General features: G+C 50.4%; 2 protein-coding genes across 4 annotated transcripts; one reads left to right on the top strand and one right to left on the bottom strand.

Moving 5' to 3' along the window:
- Positions 1-353: 353 nt before the first annotated feature.
- On the top strand, positions 354-5000 carry ACP5 (acid phosphatase 5, tartrate resistant). 3 transcript variants are annotated; one of them, XM_032251679.1, is made up of 7 exons: positions 355-493; positions 679-754; positions 1694-1780; positions 2042-2302; positions 2522-2649; positions 2777-3122; positions 4412-5000. In XM_032251679.1, exons 4-7 carry the CDS (start codon positions 2042-2044, stop codon positions 4652-4654), a joined length of 978 nt encoding a protein of 325 aa, XP_032107570.1. In that variant the 5' UTR covers positions 355-493; positions 679-754; positions 1694-1780; the 3' UTR covers positions 4655-5000. The 3 variants fall into 3 exon arrangements, with proteins under 3 accessions (XP_032107568.1, XP_032107570.1, XP_032107569.1); XM_032251678.1 differs by having other exon boundaries at positions 361-493; positions 573-754; XM_032251677.1 differs by lacking the exon at positions 679-754 and having other exon boundaries at positions 354-493.
- An 8025-nt stretch (positions 5001-13025) lies between these two features.
- LOC116532514 (histone H3.3-like) lies at positions 13026-13781 on the bottom strand. Its single transcript, XM_032251680.1, has one exon. It carries the CDS (start codon positions 13739-13741, stop codon positions 13331-13333), a length of 411 nt encoding a protein of 136 aa, XP_032107571.1. The 5' UTR covers positions 13742-13781; the 3' UTR covers positions 13026-13330.
- Positions 13782-15374: the final 1593 nt, after the last annotated feature.

A 15374-nucleotide genomic window follows, 5' to 3' on the forward strand; every position in this document is an offset into this window, starting at 1 on the left:
GGAGACTGAGGCTAAAGATGTCAGCCTTACAGAATCTTAGCCCTTGGCTCAGCCAGGGCTGAAACCCCACCTGGTGCCGTGGCCCTGGGGCTGTGGGTCGGACCCATGGGTGCTCCTAAAGGGTCCCAGGCAGATGGGGGCTCCTGGTGGGCCTGGAGGGGAAACAAGGATAATATCGGCTCCCCTGGCCACCTCTTCTGGCCCAGCTGCAGCTGCAGTCCGTGGGCCTGAGCCGACCTCCGGGGTTCATTGTCCCATTTTACAGATGTGGGGCCTACAGCAGGGGGGCGTGGCGGCGTCGGGCGGTGCAGTGTTCCGGGGCGGGGAGGCCCAGGCGCCCGCCCTCCCCGCCCGGGCTCACCTGGGCCGGCCCAGAGCCCTCGGGCAGGACGGATCGGCCGCTGCCTGTTTAAACCTGGGGCCACCCAGGAGCCCGATCTCCCGCGGATCTGCAGCCGGGCTTGGGCCGCAGCGCCCGCCCCGCCGACGGCAGGTGAGATGCCCGCGGCTCCGTGGGAGGGGTCTCCGCCTGCCCTCGTCACCCACTTCCTTCCCGTTTTTCGCTGCTGCAGGGCTGGGCATGGGGGGAACAAACACCTCGCTGGGTGACCCAGGGAGATCTCTGAGCCAGTGGCCTCGGCATTGAATGAGGGCTCTTTCCCGGGTCCGCGCTGGCAGGGACTAGAGGGACTTGTCCTGAGCGTCGACGGAACGTGTCTCGGCGGCGCCCAGCACGGAGGAGGCAGGCAGGGAGGTGAGGAGCAGGTCAGACCGGCCGCAGGTGCAGCGCCTCCTGCCCTCCGAGGCTGCGGTCCAGTGGAGGGCCTGCAGGCAGCTGTGAGACAGGAGGGTCAGAGGTCTGCAGTCACGCGCGCTGTCACCAGCTAGCTGCCTCCTGCCTACTTCCTCCCGCGGGAATGGGAGTCCGGGGTGGGGTGGGGGGTGAGGAGGGTGTGGACAGGACTTCCTGGAAAAGGGAGGCTCCTTGCTGTTTGTGCATAGCCTGTGGAGAGGGCAGGGGGAGGACAGTGACATATGCAGAGTCCCACACTCAGATGTTGTCAAACACACATCCCACTCCAGACACACAACTCACTTTAGAGACACAACACAGGGACGCACACGAAACTCCATCCATAGGGATTCGCACTCAGTGCCACGTGAGAACGCAGGTGTATATTGCAGACAGGCCACACAGGCCTCACAGGCTCAGCATACACGTCTACAGCGACCCGGCCAGGGCCCAGGTAGGCATGCTTAGCTGCTTGCAGGAAGCAAGACACACCCAACTCAGGCAAGCCCTTACTCTGAGAAGGAGGTGCAGATGTGCCTTGGGTTATCACAGCCAGAGCCCCCCGCCCCCCTCCTCTCTCTCTCTCTCTCTCTCTCACTCACACACACACACACACACACACACAAACTCACACTCAGATACACAGACACATACAGATACACGGGACATGTAAAGCCCACAGCACAGACAGGCCCCTGCAGGTTGACCCGGAGGCTGCGTGGCCTGAGGCTGCATGGCCTGAGGCTGCTTCACACATGTGCCCAGATCCCCTCACCCCTACCCCAGTCCCGTGTCCTGCTCCAGGGAAGTCCAAGGGCTCACATGACCCAAGGGGAGGGCTCCCGGGACAGCCCTCGGAGAAACTGCATCATCCTCACTAATGATCCACTTCCTTTCCAGAGAATAAAGGCTCAGGGACTGGCAGTTCTGCCCCGGAGCCCACCAGCCTCTCGGAGCCTCTGGTCACTGGCCTGTGTCTTCCCCAGGGTGAGTGCTAGGCAGGCTAGGCAGAGGGAGGGTGAAATGGGCCTGCAGGGTCATCTTGGTGCAGCCTGCCCTCTCACAGCCCGCCCCGTACCCTAAGCCGGCTTGTGCAGCCTTGAGTCCTGAGAACTAGGGCACCGAGGGGTTCCTGCAGGGGCAGCCTGCAGCAATGGGTCTCCCTCTCTCTCAGGGCAGGCTGGGGTCTCAAGGCCTCCCTGCCCTTGTCACAGCACAGGCCACCTATGTTCGTTTCTCTTCTCCCAGATGGACATGTGGGCAGCGCTGCTCATCCTGCAAGCCTTGTTGCTACCCTCCCTGGCTGACGGAGCCACCCCTGCCTTGCGCTTCATAGCTGTGGGCGACTGGGGAGGGGTCCCCAATGCCCCATTCCACACAGCCCGGGAAATGGCCAACGCCAAGGAGATGGCTAGGACCGTGCAGGTCCTGGGTGCAGACTTCATCCTGTCTCTAGGGGACAATTTCTACTTCACTGGTGTACAAGACGCCAATGACAAGAGGTTCCAGGTCTGTGCCCAACAGAGTGGGGCAGGAGGTGGCGGGGGGCAGTGGGGAGAAGCCACCTTACCTGGAGACCTTCCTTTGGAGAAGGCAGAGGGAAGGTGATGGGGCATCTTGGGGCGCTGGAGCATCAGTGTCTCCCTTATCCCTGGCTCCTAACTTGGTGGGAGGATCAGGATAGCCATTGACCCCAGGGAAGGGGCCTGCCCTGTCTGTTCACTACAGGAGACCTTTGAGGACGTATTCTCTGACCGCTCCCTTCGAAACGTGGCCTGGTATGTGCTGGCCGGAAACCACGACCACCTCGGCAACGTCTCTGCGCAGATTGCATACTCTAAGATCTCCAAGCGCTGGTGAGCCACCCCCAACCCTGCCACCCCCAGACCCTGACACAGTGGGGACACGGGGCCCTGTGGCTTGAGCTGACCCTGGGAATTCTGTGTCCAAGATGTGCACCCTCGACCTCTATGCCCTCCACAGGAACTTCCCTAGCCCTTTCTACCGCCTGCGTTTCAAGGTCCCACGGACCAACGTGTCTGTGGCCATTTTTATGCTGGACACTGTGATGCTATGTGGCAATTCAGATGACTTCCTCAGCCAGCAGCCTGAGAGGCCCCGAGACCCGGACCTGGCCCGCACCCAGCTGTCCTGGCTCAAGAAACAGCTGGCAGTGGCCAGGGAGGACTACGTGCTGGTGGCAGGCCACTACCCCGTGTGGTCCATAGCTGAGCACGGGCCTACCCGCTGCCTGGTCAAGCAGCTACGGCCACTGTTGGCCACATATGGGGTCACCGCCTACCTGTGCGGCCATGATCACAACCTGCAGGTGAGGGCCCTGTGGGTGGAGTGGGAGCTGGGTGAGGGGTCCCCATCCCAGCTGATGTCCACATGGCTGGGGTCCTCCTGCTATTTAACGGCCTCCTGTGGCCTTCAGAATGTCTAGACTGTCCCTCAAATCTTGCTGTCTCACCAGGAAAACACTCCAAACCCAGAATAATATCTTTGACTTGCCAATTTCTTTCTTTTTTTCTCTTTTCTTGCTTTTTTTTTTTTTTTTTTGAGATGGAGTCATGCCCTGTTGCCAGACTGGAGTGCAGTGGCACAATCTTGGCTCACTGCAACCTCTGACTCCCTGGTTCAAGCAATTCGCCTGCCTCAGCCTCCTGAGTAGCTGGGACTACAGGCACACGCCACCACGCCAAGCTAATTTTTGTATTTTTAGTAGAGACAGGGTTTCACCATGTTGGCCAGGATGGTCTCGATCTTCTGACCTCATGATTCACCCATCTTGGCCTCCCAAAGTGCTGGGATTACAGGTGTGAGCCACCACAGCTGTCCTTTTCTTTTTCTTTCTTTTTTCTTTTTGAGACAAGGTCTCACTCTGTTTTTCGCCCAGGCTAGAGTGCAGTCATGCAATTAGAGCTCATTGCAGCTTCAATCTCCCGGGCTCAGGTGATCCACCTCAGCCTCAAGTAGTTGAGACTACAGGCATGTGCCACCATGTGCAGCTATTTTTTTTTCTTTTCTTTTGAGAGGGAGTCTCGTTCTGTCACCCAGGCTGGAGTGCAGTGCAACCTCCACTTTCTGGGTTCAAGCTATTCTCCTGTTCAGCCTCCTGAATATCTGGGATTACAGGCTTTTGACATCACACCCAGCTAATTTTTGTATTTAGTAGAGATGGGGTTTCACCAGGTTGGCCAGGCTGGTCTCAAACTCCTGACCTCAAGTGATTCCCCCCCCCTTGGCCTCCAAAGTGCTGAGATTACAGGCGTGAGCCACTGTGCCTGACCCTTTTGCACTTTTTGTAGAGACAGGGTCTTACTATGTTGCCCAGGCTGGTCTGAAACTCCTGGGCTCAAGCAATCCACCTGCCTCAACCTCCCAAATTTCTGGGATTACAGCACTGCACCTGGCCACCAATTTCTTACTAAGTGTTCTACCTGTGAAATAGGATTACTGTACTCCTAAAAGTTGGGAAATTGAAGGCAGGAGGGGTTAGGTACCTCAAGGTGACTCTGTGGTTAGGGCCAGATCTAGCCCCAGACCCTATGCAGGTGTGGGTGGAACCCCTGCTCAAAGCTGGGTCTCCACTGACCCCTCGTCCTCCATCCTCAGTACCTGCAAGATGAGAACGGCGTGGGCTATGTGCTGAGTGGGGCTGGGAATTTCATGGACCCCTCTAAGCGGCACCAGCGAAAAGTCCCAAACGGCTACCTGCGCTTCCACTATGGCATGGAAGACTCACTGGGTGGGTTTGCCTATGTGGAGATCAGCTCCAAAGAGATGACAGTCACTTACATCGAGGCCTCGGGCAAGTCCCTCTTCAAGACCAGCCTGCCAAGGCGAGCCAGGCCCTGAAATCTCATGAATGCCCAGCTCTGAGGCCGGATCCCCACTGTTGGGTGGGTGGGCCCTACCGGGACCCTGCTCACAGGCAGGCTTTTCCTCTAACCTGTGGTTCTGCAGCAGGGCAGGCAGGAGAACCACAGCTGATGAACTGTGGTGTCACATGACCCTTGTGGCACAGATGCCCACATATGTGAAACAGACATGGATGTGTGTCCCAGCCACAGTATTACACTCTGTGGCTGGCTCACCTCTGCTGAGTTCCAGGGTGCAGTGAGGGAGGGAGAGAAAGCTTCATCCTAAATCAGGCATCTTTCTGTCACTGATGTTCAATAAAAGAATAGTTGCCAAGACTGAACCAGTGCCACTGGCGTGTTATATGCTCTGGGTTAGAGTGGCTGGGCTCCCTGAGCTGCAGTTCCTTGCCTCTACCTCCCTCCATAACCAAGTTGCCTCATCCATGGATGTGATTTTAAAACCCAAGCAGTGGCCGCATGCAGTGGCTCACGTCTGTAATCCCAGCACTTTGGGAGGGCGAGGCAGACAGATCACAAGGTCAGGAGATCCAGACCATCCTGGCTAACACAGTGAGACCCCTTCTCTCTACTAAAAATACAAAAAATTGGCCAGGTGTGGTGGCATGTGCCTATAGTCCCAGCTACCCAGGAGGCTGAGGCAGGAGAATCGCTGGAACCCAGGAGGTGGAGGTTGCAGTGAGCCAAGATCGCACCACTGCACTCTAGCCTGGGTGACAGAGCAAGCCTCTGTCTCAAAAAAAAAAACAACAAAAAAAAACCCAAGCAGAGACTAGGCTCGGTGTTTCACATCTGTATCTCAGCACTTTGGGAGGCCAAAGTGGGTGGATCATTTGAGGTCAGGAGTTTGAGACCAGCCTGGCCAACATGGTGAAACCCCATCTCTACTAAAAATATAAAAAGTTAGCAGGGCATGGTGGCATGTGCCTATAATCCCAGCTACTCAGGAGGTTGAGGCAGAAGACTCACTTGAACCTGGAAGGCAGAAGTTGCAGAGAGCCAAGATCGCCCCACTACACTCCAGCCTAGGCAACAAGAGTGAAACGCCATCTCAAAAAAAAGAAAAAATTAGCCAGTTTTGGTGGTGGGTGCCTGTGGTCCTAGCTATTTGGAGGCTGAGGCAGGAGAACTGCTTGAACCCAGGAGGTAGACGTTGCAGTGGGCCGAGATTGTGCCACTGCCCTCCAGCCTGGGCGACAGAGCAAGGCTCTGTCTCAAGCAAAAAAATAAATAAATAAATAAATAAATAAAATAGGCCAAGCACAGTGGCTCATGCCTGTAATCCCAGCACTTTGTGAGGCCTAGGTGGGCTGATCAGCTGAGGTCAGAAGTTTGAGACCAGCCTGGCCAACATGGTAAAACCCATTTCTACTAAAAATTAAAAACTTAACTAGGCATGGTGACACACACCTGTAATCCCAGCTACTGGGGAGGCTGAGGCAAAAGAATCACTTGAGCCTGGAAGCCTGGGTGGATCACCTGAGGTCAGGAGTTCAGGACCAACCTGACCAATATGGTGAAACCCCGTCTCTACTAAAAATACAAAAATTAGCTGGTCACGGTGGCATGCGCCTGTAATCCCAGCTACTTGGGAGGCTGAGGCAGAATAATTTAAACCAAGGAGGCGGAGGTTGCAGTGAGCCGAGATCATACAACTGCACTCCAGACTGGGCAGCACAGCAAGACTCTGTCTCAATAAAAAAATCAAATAAAAATAAATAAACAATAAATGTTTCTCTCTTACCAACAAGGCTGCAGGGGTGGTCCCTGGACCAATGCTTTTGTATGTCTGTACAGGTATGTGTGTAAGAAAACTTCTAGAAGCAGAATTATCTCAGGTCCAGGCCAGGCCAGGTGGCTCACACCTGTAATCCCAGCGCTTTGGGAGGCCAAAGTGGGCAGATCACTTGAGGTCAGGAGTTAGAGAACAGCCTGGTCAACATGGTAAAACCTCATCTCTACTAAAAATACAAAAAATTAGCTGGGGGTTGTGGTACATGCCTGTAATCCAAGCTATTTGGGAGGCTGAGGCAGGAGAATCGCTTGAACCCAGGAGGCGGAGGTTGCAGTGACCCAAGATTGCACCACTGCATTCCAGCCTGGGCAACAGAGTGAGATTCGGTTTACAAAAAAAAAAAAAGAATTATCATAGGGCCGTTTTCTTTCTTAAATACTGAAAGCCAAGTGCTAGACCTGATGTGACAGCTGCAGGGGAGCCCAGTTCCCCTCTGAGGGAGAGTTAAGTAACACCCACCCCACCCCCAGGCAATCCTAACCATTGCCTTGCTAGGCAAGGCACAGGAACCCCTCCTTTGGCCTGCCCTTAACCACCACTTCAGCTGCTACTCTGCAGAGACCCAATCGTTTGGCTCCAGCTGCCTGCCCAGCTGAGTGAAATGAACCTGGACAAAATGTAACAGGACTGGGCATGATGGTTCACGCCTGTAATCCCAGCACTTTGGTAGGCCAGGACAGGCGGATCACTTCAGGACAGGAATTTGAGACCAGCCTGGCCAACATGGCAAAACCCCATCTCTGGTAAAAAATACAAAAGAATTAATCAGGCCTGGTGACGCATGCTTATAATCCCAGTTATTTGGGAAGCTGAGGCAGGAGACTTATTCTAGTTTGGGAAGTGGAGGCTGGAGTGAGCTGTGATCATGCCACTGCACTCCAGTCTGGAAGATTCCATCTCAAAAAAAAAAAAAAAAGTGTAACTGAGGTGACTTCTGGGGAAAAGGCACTTGGTGAAACTGTCACCTTTCGTTACTTTATTTATTTATTTATTTTGAGACAAAGTTTTGCTCCTGTTGCCCAGGCTGGAGTGCAATAGTTTGATCCTGGCTCACCGCAACCTCCACCTCCCAGGTTCAAGCAATTCTCCAGCCTCAGCCTCCCAAGTACTGGGATTACAGGTATGCGCCACCACAGCCAGCTAATTTTGTATTTTTTAAGCAGAGACAGGTTTTCTACATGTTGGGCAGGCTGATCTTAAACTCCCGATCTCAGATATGCCTGCCTTAGCCTCCCAAATCACACCTGGGATTACAGATGTGAGCCACTGTGCCCAGCTCATTTGTACTTTGTGTGTGTGTGTGTGTGTGTGTGTGTGTGTATCTTAGTATCATTTGCTACTTTACAGATGTCAATATTGTTGAATTTGTTACAAGGTATATGTGTTACTGTTATAATTTGGGGGGATTTTTTGAAATAGGGTCTCACTCTGTTGCCCAGGTTGGTGTGCAGTGGTACAATCATAGCTCACTGCAGCCTCCACGTCCTGGGCTCAAGTGATCCTCCTGCCTCTGCCTCCTGAGTAGCTGGGACCACAGCTTCACACCACCACTCTTGGCTAATTTTGTGCATGTTTGTTTTGTAGAGATGGAGTCTTGCAATGTTGAGGTCTTAAACTCCTGACCTCAAGCAATCCTCTCTCCTCCTCAGCCTTCCAAAGTGCAGGATTACAGGTGTGAGCATCTACTTTTTTTTTCTTCCCCTCCCTCCCGCCTCTGGCCAACTATTATAATTAAGCAGTTATCCTTGCAAAATGCAATCCTGGCCAGGTGCGGTAGCTCACGCCTGTAATCCCAGTACTTTGGGAGACCGAGGCGGGCGGATCACTTGAGATCAGCAGTTTGAGACCAGCCTGGCCAACATGGTGAAACCCTGTCTTCACTAAAAATACAAAAATTAGCTGGGCGTGGTGGCACATGCTTGTAATTCCAGCTACTTGGGAGGGTGAGACAGGAGAATCACTTGAACCCGGGAGGCGGAGGTTCCAGTGAGCTGAGATCATGCCATTGAGCTCCAGCCTGAGTGACAGAGCAAGACTCCGTCTCAAACAACCCAAAATTCCAATCATTTGTTCCAGCTGCCATTTACCATCACTTCTGATCCTGGCCCATGAGTCAGGGGCCAGAATCGTACCTGCTTCTCAGAGAATGTTAGAGAAGTTCAGACAGGGCTGGGCGCAGGGGCTCACGCCTGTAGTCCCAGCACTTTGGGATATGAGGCAGGCGGATCACGAGGTCAGGAGTTCAAAACCAGCCTGGCCAAGATGGTGAAACCCTATCTCTACTAAAAATACAAAAATTAGCTGGGTGTGGTGGTGCACGCCTGTAGTCCCAGCTACTCAGGAGGCTGAGGCAGGAGAATCGCTTGAACCCAGGAGGCAGAGGTTGCAGTGAGCTGAGATGGTGCCACTGGACTCCAGCCTGAGCGACAGAGCAAGACTGTCTCAAAAAGAAAGAAAGAAGCCGGGCGCGGTGGCTCAAGCCTGTAATCCCAGCACTTTGGGAGGCCGAGGCGGGTGGATCACGAGGTCAAGAGATCGAGACCATCCTGGTCAACATGGTGAAACCCCGTCTCTACTAAAATTACAAAAAATTAGCTGGGCATGGTGGCGCGTGCCTGTAATCCCAGCTACTCAGGAGGCTGAGGCAGGAGAATTGCCTGAACCCAGGAGGCGGAGGTCGCGGTGAGCCGAGATCGCGCCATTGCACTCCAGCCTGGGTAACAAGAGCGAAACTCCGTCTCAAAAAAAAAAAAAAAAAGCTTAGATGGGTTTTTGTGGGTTTTTTTTTTTTTTTTTTTTGGCACAATATCTATCTTAGACGGGACGGTTTAAGTACTGTGACCAAGGTCATTCCTAGGAGGCTGCAGTCCCTCAGTCTTAACCACAACAGTCTAGGGAGGTCACAGCCACCCTGTCTCTTCCCACTGACTCAGAGGCACCAGGCAGGCAGGAGTCTGAATCAGAGGTCACCATCATAGCCCAAGGTCCCCGTTCCCAGGGCCCAGAGCCAGAAAGAAGAAGTGACACATCCAATGTCACACGAAGACTGAGTGGCAGGGGAGGAGGGATTGTAACTCAGGCTCCCTCCTCTACACCAGCCAGACACTTCTACCCAGCACCAAGGAGCAAAGCTCTGTGCCAAGCAGCTGGGGACCCAAGGACACTGGGAGGAATAAATCAGGGCAGGTGCTCACCATTGGGGGCTTCTATCTTGCTGAGGAGACAACACCAGGCAGCACTCAGCCATCTGAATTAATTAATTTATTTATTCTTTTCTTTCTTTCTTCTTCTTCTTCTTCTTTTTTTTTTTTTTTTGAGATGGAGTTTCGCTCGTTACCCAGGCTAGAGTGCAATGGCACGATCTCGGCTCACCACAACCTCTGCCTCCTCGGTTCAAGCAATTCTCCTGCCTCAGCCTCCCGAGTGGCTGGGCTACAGGTGTGTGCCACCATGCCCAGCTAATTTTTGTATTTTTAGTACAGACGGGGTTTCACCATGTTGACCAGGATGGTCTCGATCTCTTGACCTCGTGATCCACCCGCCCTGCTCTTTTTACTTTTTCTTTTTTTTTTTTTTTGAGATGGAGTTACCCAGGAATTCAAGGCTAGCCTGGGCAACATAGCAAGATCCCATCTCTACAAAAAATACATAAATTAACCAGGCATGGAGCTGAAGGCTACAGTGAGCAATGATCACACCACAGCATTCCAGCCTGAGCCTGGATGACAGAGTGAGATCCCCTCTCTAAAATAGAAAAAGCAAAAACAAACAAACAAACAAAAAACCCAACCCAAAATATTGGCTCAGGAAAATATCAAGAGAGAAAGTAGAAACCAATACAAAAACAATACAGCAGTGACTCAGGAAAATACAAAGAGGGAATCCAAGAACAAATTCAGCCAAATTTACATAAGAACATAATATAGGTTCAAGGTGGTATTGTAACTTCATGTTAAAGGAGGTGTTATTTGCCTTGTCAGTTTGCACTGGCATGAGCCCAAACCTGAAACCTACCTTAGACCATATACAAAAATAAATTATGAAGGAATCAAATATTTCAGTGTAAAAATAAATCACAGGGGCTAGGTGCAGTGGCTCACACCTGTAATCCCTGCACTTTGGGAGCCGAGGCAGGTGGATCACCTGAGGTCAGGAATTCGAGACCAGCCTGGCCAACATGATGAACACCCATCTCTACTAAAAATACAAAAAATTAGCTGGGCACATTGGCACGTGCCTATAATCCCAGCTACTCAGGAAGCTTAGGCAGGAGAATCACTTAAACCTGGGAGGTGGAGGTTGCAATGAGCCAAGATTATACCACTGCACTTCAGCCTGGGCAACAAGAGCAAAACTCTATCTCGAAAAAATAAAATAAAATAAAAATCACAGGGAGGCAGGATGTGGTGGCTTATGCCTATAATCCCAGCATTTTGGGAGGCCCAAGTGAGTGGATTGCTTTAGCCCAGGAGTTCGAGACCAGCCTGAGCAACATAGTGAGACCTCATCTCTACCAAAAAATAATAAATAAATAAATAAACAGACATGAAGGCGCTTATCTGTAGTCCCAGATACTCAGGGGGCAGGAGGGTGGAGTGGAGAGCATGGGGCAGGGGCTGAGGCAGGAGGATCAGTAGAGCCTGGGAGGTCAAGGCTGCCGTGAGTCATGATCATGGCACTGTACTTCAGCCTGGGCCACAGAGTGAGACCCTGTCTTAAAATCAATCAATCAAGCAAGCAAGCAATCACAGGGAAAGATGAAAATGAACATCCACACAAAGTCCTGTGGAGGCAAGATTTCTCCTCTACCCTCTTAGATCTCTGGCTGGACCTAAGAATTAAACTGACATGTGACAGATTAGTAGGAGAAAAGCAGAGAAATTTATTTAACGTAAGTTCTATGGGACATGGGAGCCCTGAAAAGGAACTGAAGACCCAAAGAGGAAGTTAGAGTGAAGCATTCATCTGCTGAATTGAACAAACAGTAGTAAATTATGGATGGGCATGGTGGCTCACACCCTTACTCCCAGCACTTTGGGAAGCTTAGGTGGGTGGATCACGATGTCAGGACTTTGATATCAGCCTGACTAACATGGAGAAACCCCATTTGTACTAAAAATACAAAAATTAGCCGAGCATGGTGGTATATGCCTGTAATCCCAACTACTGGGGAGGCTGAGGCAGGAGAATCACTTGAATCGAGGAGGCAGAGGTTGCAGTGAGCAGAGATCACACCACTGCACTCCAGCCTGGGCAACAGAGAGAGACTCTGTCTTTAAAAAAAAAAAAGAGTAGTAAATTATGGATGGGCATGGTGGCTCACATTTGTAATCCCAACACTTCGGGAGACCAAGATGGGAGGTCTGCTTGGGCCCAGGAGTTCAAGAACAGCCTGGACAACACAGGGAGACCCCATCTCTAAAACAACAAAAAATAAAATTAGCTGGATGGCATGCACCTGTAGTCCTACGTACTCAGGAGGCTGAGACGGGAGGATCACTTGAGCCCAGGAGTTTGAGGCTGCAGTTAGCTATGACTGCACCACTGCACTCCAGCCTGGGCAGCAGAGTGAGATCCTGTCTCTACATAAATACATAAATAAATAAAATAGCCAGGCGCGGTGGCTCACGCCTGTAATCCTAGCACTTTGGGAGGCTGAAGCTGGCAGATCACCTGAGGTCACGAGTTCAAGACCAGCCTGACCAATATGGTGAAACCCCATCTTTAAAATAAAAAATATATAAATAAAAATAAATAAATAAAATAAAAATTATAAATAAATACATAAAGTTTTTAAAAGCTGGTAAATTTTGAAAGTGTGACAAGACAAAGGGGTTTGGGCTATGGCAGTTAATAGTGGAAAAATAACTAGAAAAATAAGGGTTTGCTTAACAAGGTTGTTTATGAGGGGTGGCCGGGTAAAGGGTTGAGAAAAAAAATTAAAAAAAATTAAAAAATAAAATAAATAAATAAAAAATAAAAAACAGCAAGATTTGTTTGTATATTTCTTTTTTTTTTCATAGTTTAATGTATTTTAATAGCAAACTTACAGGAACAGCACAGAAGACAGACAACATTAAAAACATGTACTTGCATGTAGGACAACTCAGTTAGAAAAGTATAGTGAATGAGGCCGGGCGCAGTGGCTCACGCCTGTAATCCCAGCACTTTGGGAGGCCGAGGCGGGTGGATCACGAGGTCAAGAGATCGAGACCATCCTGGTCAACATGGTGAAACACCGTCTCTACTAAAAACTACAAAAAATTAGCTGGGCATGGCGGCGCGTGCCTGTAATCCCAGCTACTCAGGAGGCTGAGGCAGGAGAATTGCCTGAACCCAGGAGGCGGAGGTTGCAGTGAGCCGAGATCGTGCCATTGCACTCCAGCCTGGGTAACAAGAGCGAAACTCCGTCTCAAAAAAAAAAAAAAAAAAAGAAAAGTATAGTGAATGGATGGAATCTACTGTGTGATAAAAATGCTACAAACACCATTTAGTTGCCGTCAATAAGAAATTTACATGTTTTAAAAAAATCCAAATGCTGGCATTGTGCAGAAAAATTTAACAGGTTTATTTATAATTATTATAAAGTTGAACCGCTGAAACTTGTTCACTGAAACATTTTAACTTGCATTAATGCTTTACATCTCCGCATTTATATTAAAAATTCACACACAAATGAAAATGGAAAAACTGCCAATACCTGATTTCTGTCCCCTATTTTTCCGCTCGCAATCATATACTTAGGTACCTTTTGACCCCATGGAAAAAAAAATTTGTAACATTCAGAACTACCAGTAACAGGAAGAAGAGAATTTTTTTTTTTTTTGAGAATGAAATGTTTCCCATCATAGTGGATTCTTAAGCACGCTCTCCACGTATGCGGCGTGCTAGCTGGATGTCTTTTGGCATAATTGTTACACGTTTGGCATGGATAGCACAAAGGTTGGTGTCTTCAAAAAGGCCAACCAGATAGGCCTCACTTGCCTCCTGCAAAGCACCGATAGCTGCGCTCTGGAAGCGCAGATCTGTTTTAAAGTCCTGAGCAATTTCTCGCACCAGACGCTGGAAGGGAAGTTTGCGAATCAGAAGTTCAGTGGGCTTCTGATAACGTCTAATTTCACGGAGTGCCACAGTACCAGGCCTGTAACGATGAGGTTTCTTCACCCCTCCAGTAGAGGGCGCACTCTTGCGAGCGGCTTTTGTAGCCAGTTGCTTCCTGGGTGCTTTACCACCGCTAGATTTGCGGGCAGTCTGCTTTGTACGAGCCATGGTATAGAGACCTCCTTACTTACCCCCCTTCTCCTTCGGCTGGAGTTCGTCGAGGGAGAGGTGGCGCTGGCGTTGGAGAGCGACGGCGGTGCGGCGGCGGCTGCGAACACCTGTTTGTATATTTCTTCCGTGAGCTTTGACTCCCTGTCCTCTGGTGATAAGAATTTTCTACCCTAGGGCTGGGTATGGTGGCTCATGCCCGTAATCCCAGCACTTTGGGAGGCAGAGGCAGGTGGTTCACTTGAGCTCAGGAGTTGGAGACCAGCCTGGGCAACTTGGTGAAACCCTGTCTCTACCAAAAATACAAAAAATTAGCTGGGCATGGTAGTGTGTGCCTGTGATCCTAGCTACTCCGGGACAAGGCAAGAGGATCACTTGAGGCTAGGAGGTGGAGATTGCTGTGAGCCAAGATCACACCACTTCACTCCAGGCTGGGCAATGGGATAAGACCCTGTCTCAAAAAAAAAAAAAAAAAAAAAAAAGAATTTTACTTTCTTTCTGGTATGGGGAGGGCATCTTCCATATGGGGGTTTATCTCATTTTCCAGAAGAAAAGAGGGAGGTCACAGTGCTTTTCTGCACCTGCTATTTTTCAAGTGCCCTTAGCTCAAAACAATCCATATGCCAAAGTGGCATATTTTGGTGGCATCGTCTGCCACCCTCAAAATGAAAGAGACGGTTCATAGCAGCTGTAATAATTGCTCAACACTGGCAACAATTCGAAAACCAGCCATTAACAGGTGAAAGGATTAACAAAGTGTGAGACAGTCATATAACAGAATACAACTGAGTAATAAAAAGAAATAAAACTGGGTGTGGTGGCTCATGCCTATAATCCTAGCACTTTGACAAAGCCAAGGCAGGTGGATTGCTTGAGCCCAGGAGCTCAAGAACAGCATGGGCAACATGGCAAAACCTTGTCTTTCTTTTTTTTTTGAGACAGAGTTTTGCTCTTGTGACCAGGCTGGAGTGCAGTGGCACAATCTCAGCTCACTGCAACCTCTGCCTCCCGGGTTCAAGTTATTTTCCTGCCTCAGCCTCTCGAGTAGCTGAGATTACAGGCGGTCGCCACCACACCTGGCTAATATTTGTATTTTCAGTAAAGATGGGGTTTCACTATATTGGCCAGGCTGGTCTCGAACTCCTGATCTCAGGTGATCCATCCACTTTGGCCTCCCAAAGTGATGGGATTACAGGCATGAGCCACTGCACCTGGCCTGGTGAATACACAAAAATTAGCTGGGCGTGGTGGCACACAGTTGTAATCCCAGCTACTTGGGAAGCTGAGGTGGGAGAATCACTTGAGCCTGGGAAATTGAGGCTGCAGTGAACCGTGATGGTGCCACTGCACTCCAGTCTGGGTAACATAGTGAGACCCCATCTCAAAAGAAAAGAAAAAAGAAAACCGCTGACATGGCCAACAACATGAGTTTCTTTTTTTGTTTTCGTTTTTGTTTTGTTTTGTTTTTTTTGAGACGGAGTCTGGCTCTGTCGCCCAGGCTGGAGTATAGTAGTGCAATCTCGACTCACTGCAATCTCTGCCTCCTGGGTTCAAACGATTCTTCTGCTTCAGCCTCCTGAGTAGCTGGGATTACAGTTTGTGAGCCACCATGCCCTGATAATTTTTGATTTTT

The sequence above is a fragment of the Sapajus apella genome, unplaced genomic scaffold, assembly GCF_009761245.1.
Source record: "Sapajus apella isolate SASKATOON/1434 unplaced genomic scaffold, GSC_monkey_1.0 scaffold77, whole genome shotgun sequence".
NCBI classification, from domain to species: Eukaryota; Metazoa; Chordata; class Mammalia; order Primates; family Cebidae; genus Sapajus; species Sapajus apella.

Coding starts and splice junctions, on each gene's coding strand:
- ACP5 (XM_032251677.1), top strand. CDS start 2,042: ATGGACATGTGGGCAGCGCTGCTCATCCTGCAAGCCTTGTTGCTACCC. Junction 2,303..2,521: donor CCAATGACAAGAGGTTCCAG/GTCTGTGCCCAA, acceptor TGTTCACTACAG/GAGACCTTTGAGGACGTATT. Junction 2,650..2,776: donor TCTAAGATCTCCAAGCGCTG/GTGAGCCACCCC, acceptor TGCCCTCCACAG/GAACTTCCCTAGCCCTTTCT.
- LOC116532514 (XM_032251680.1), bottom strand. CDS start 13,741: ATGGCTCGTACAAAGCAGACTGCCCGCAAATCTAGCGGTGGTAAAGCA.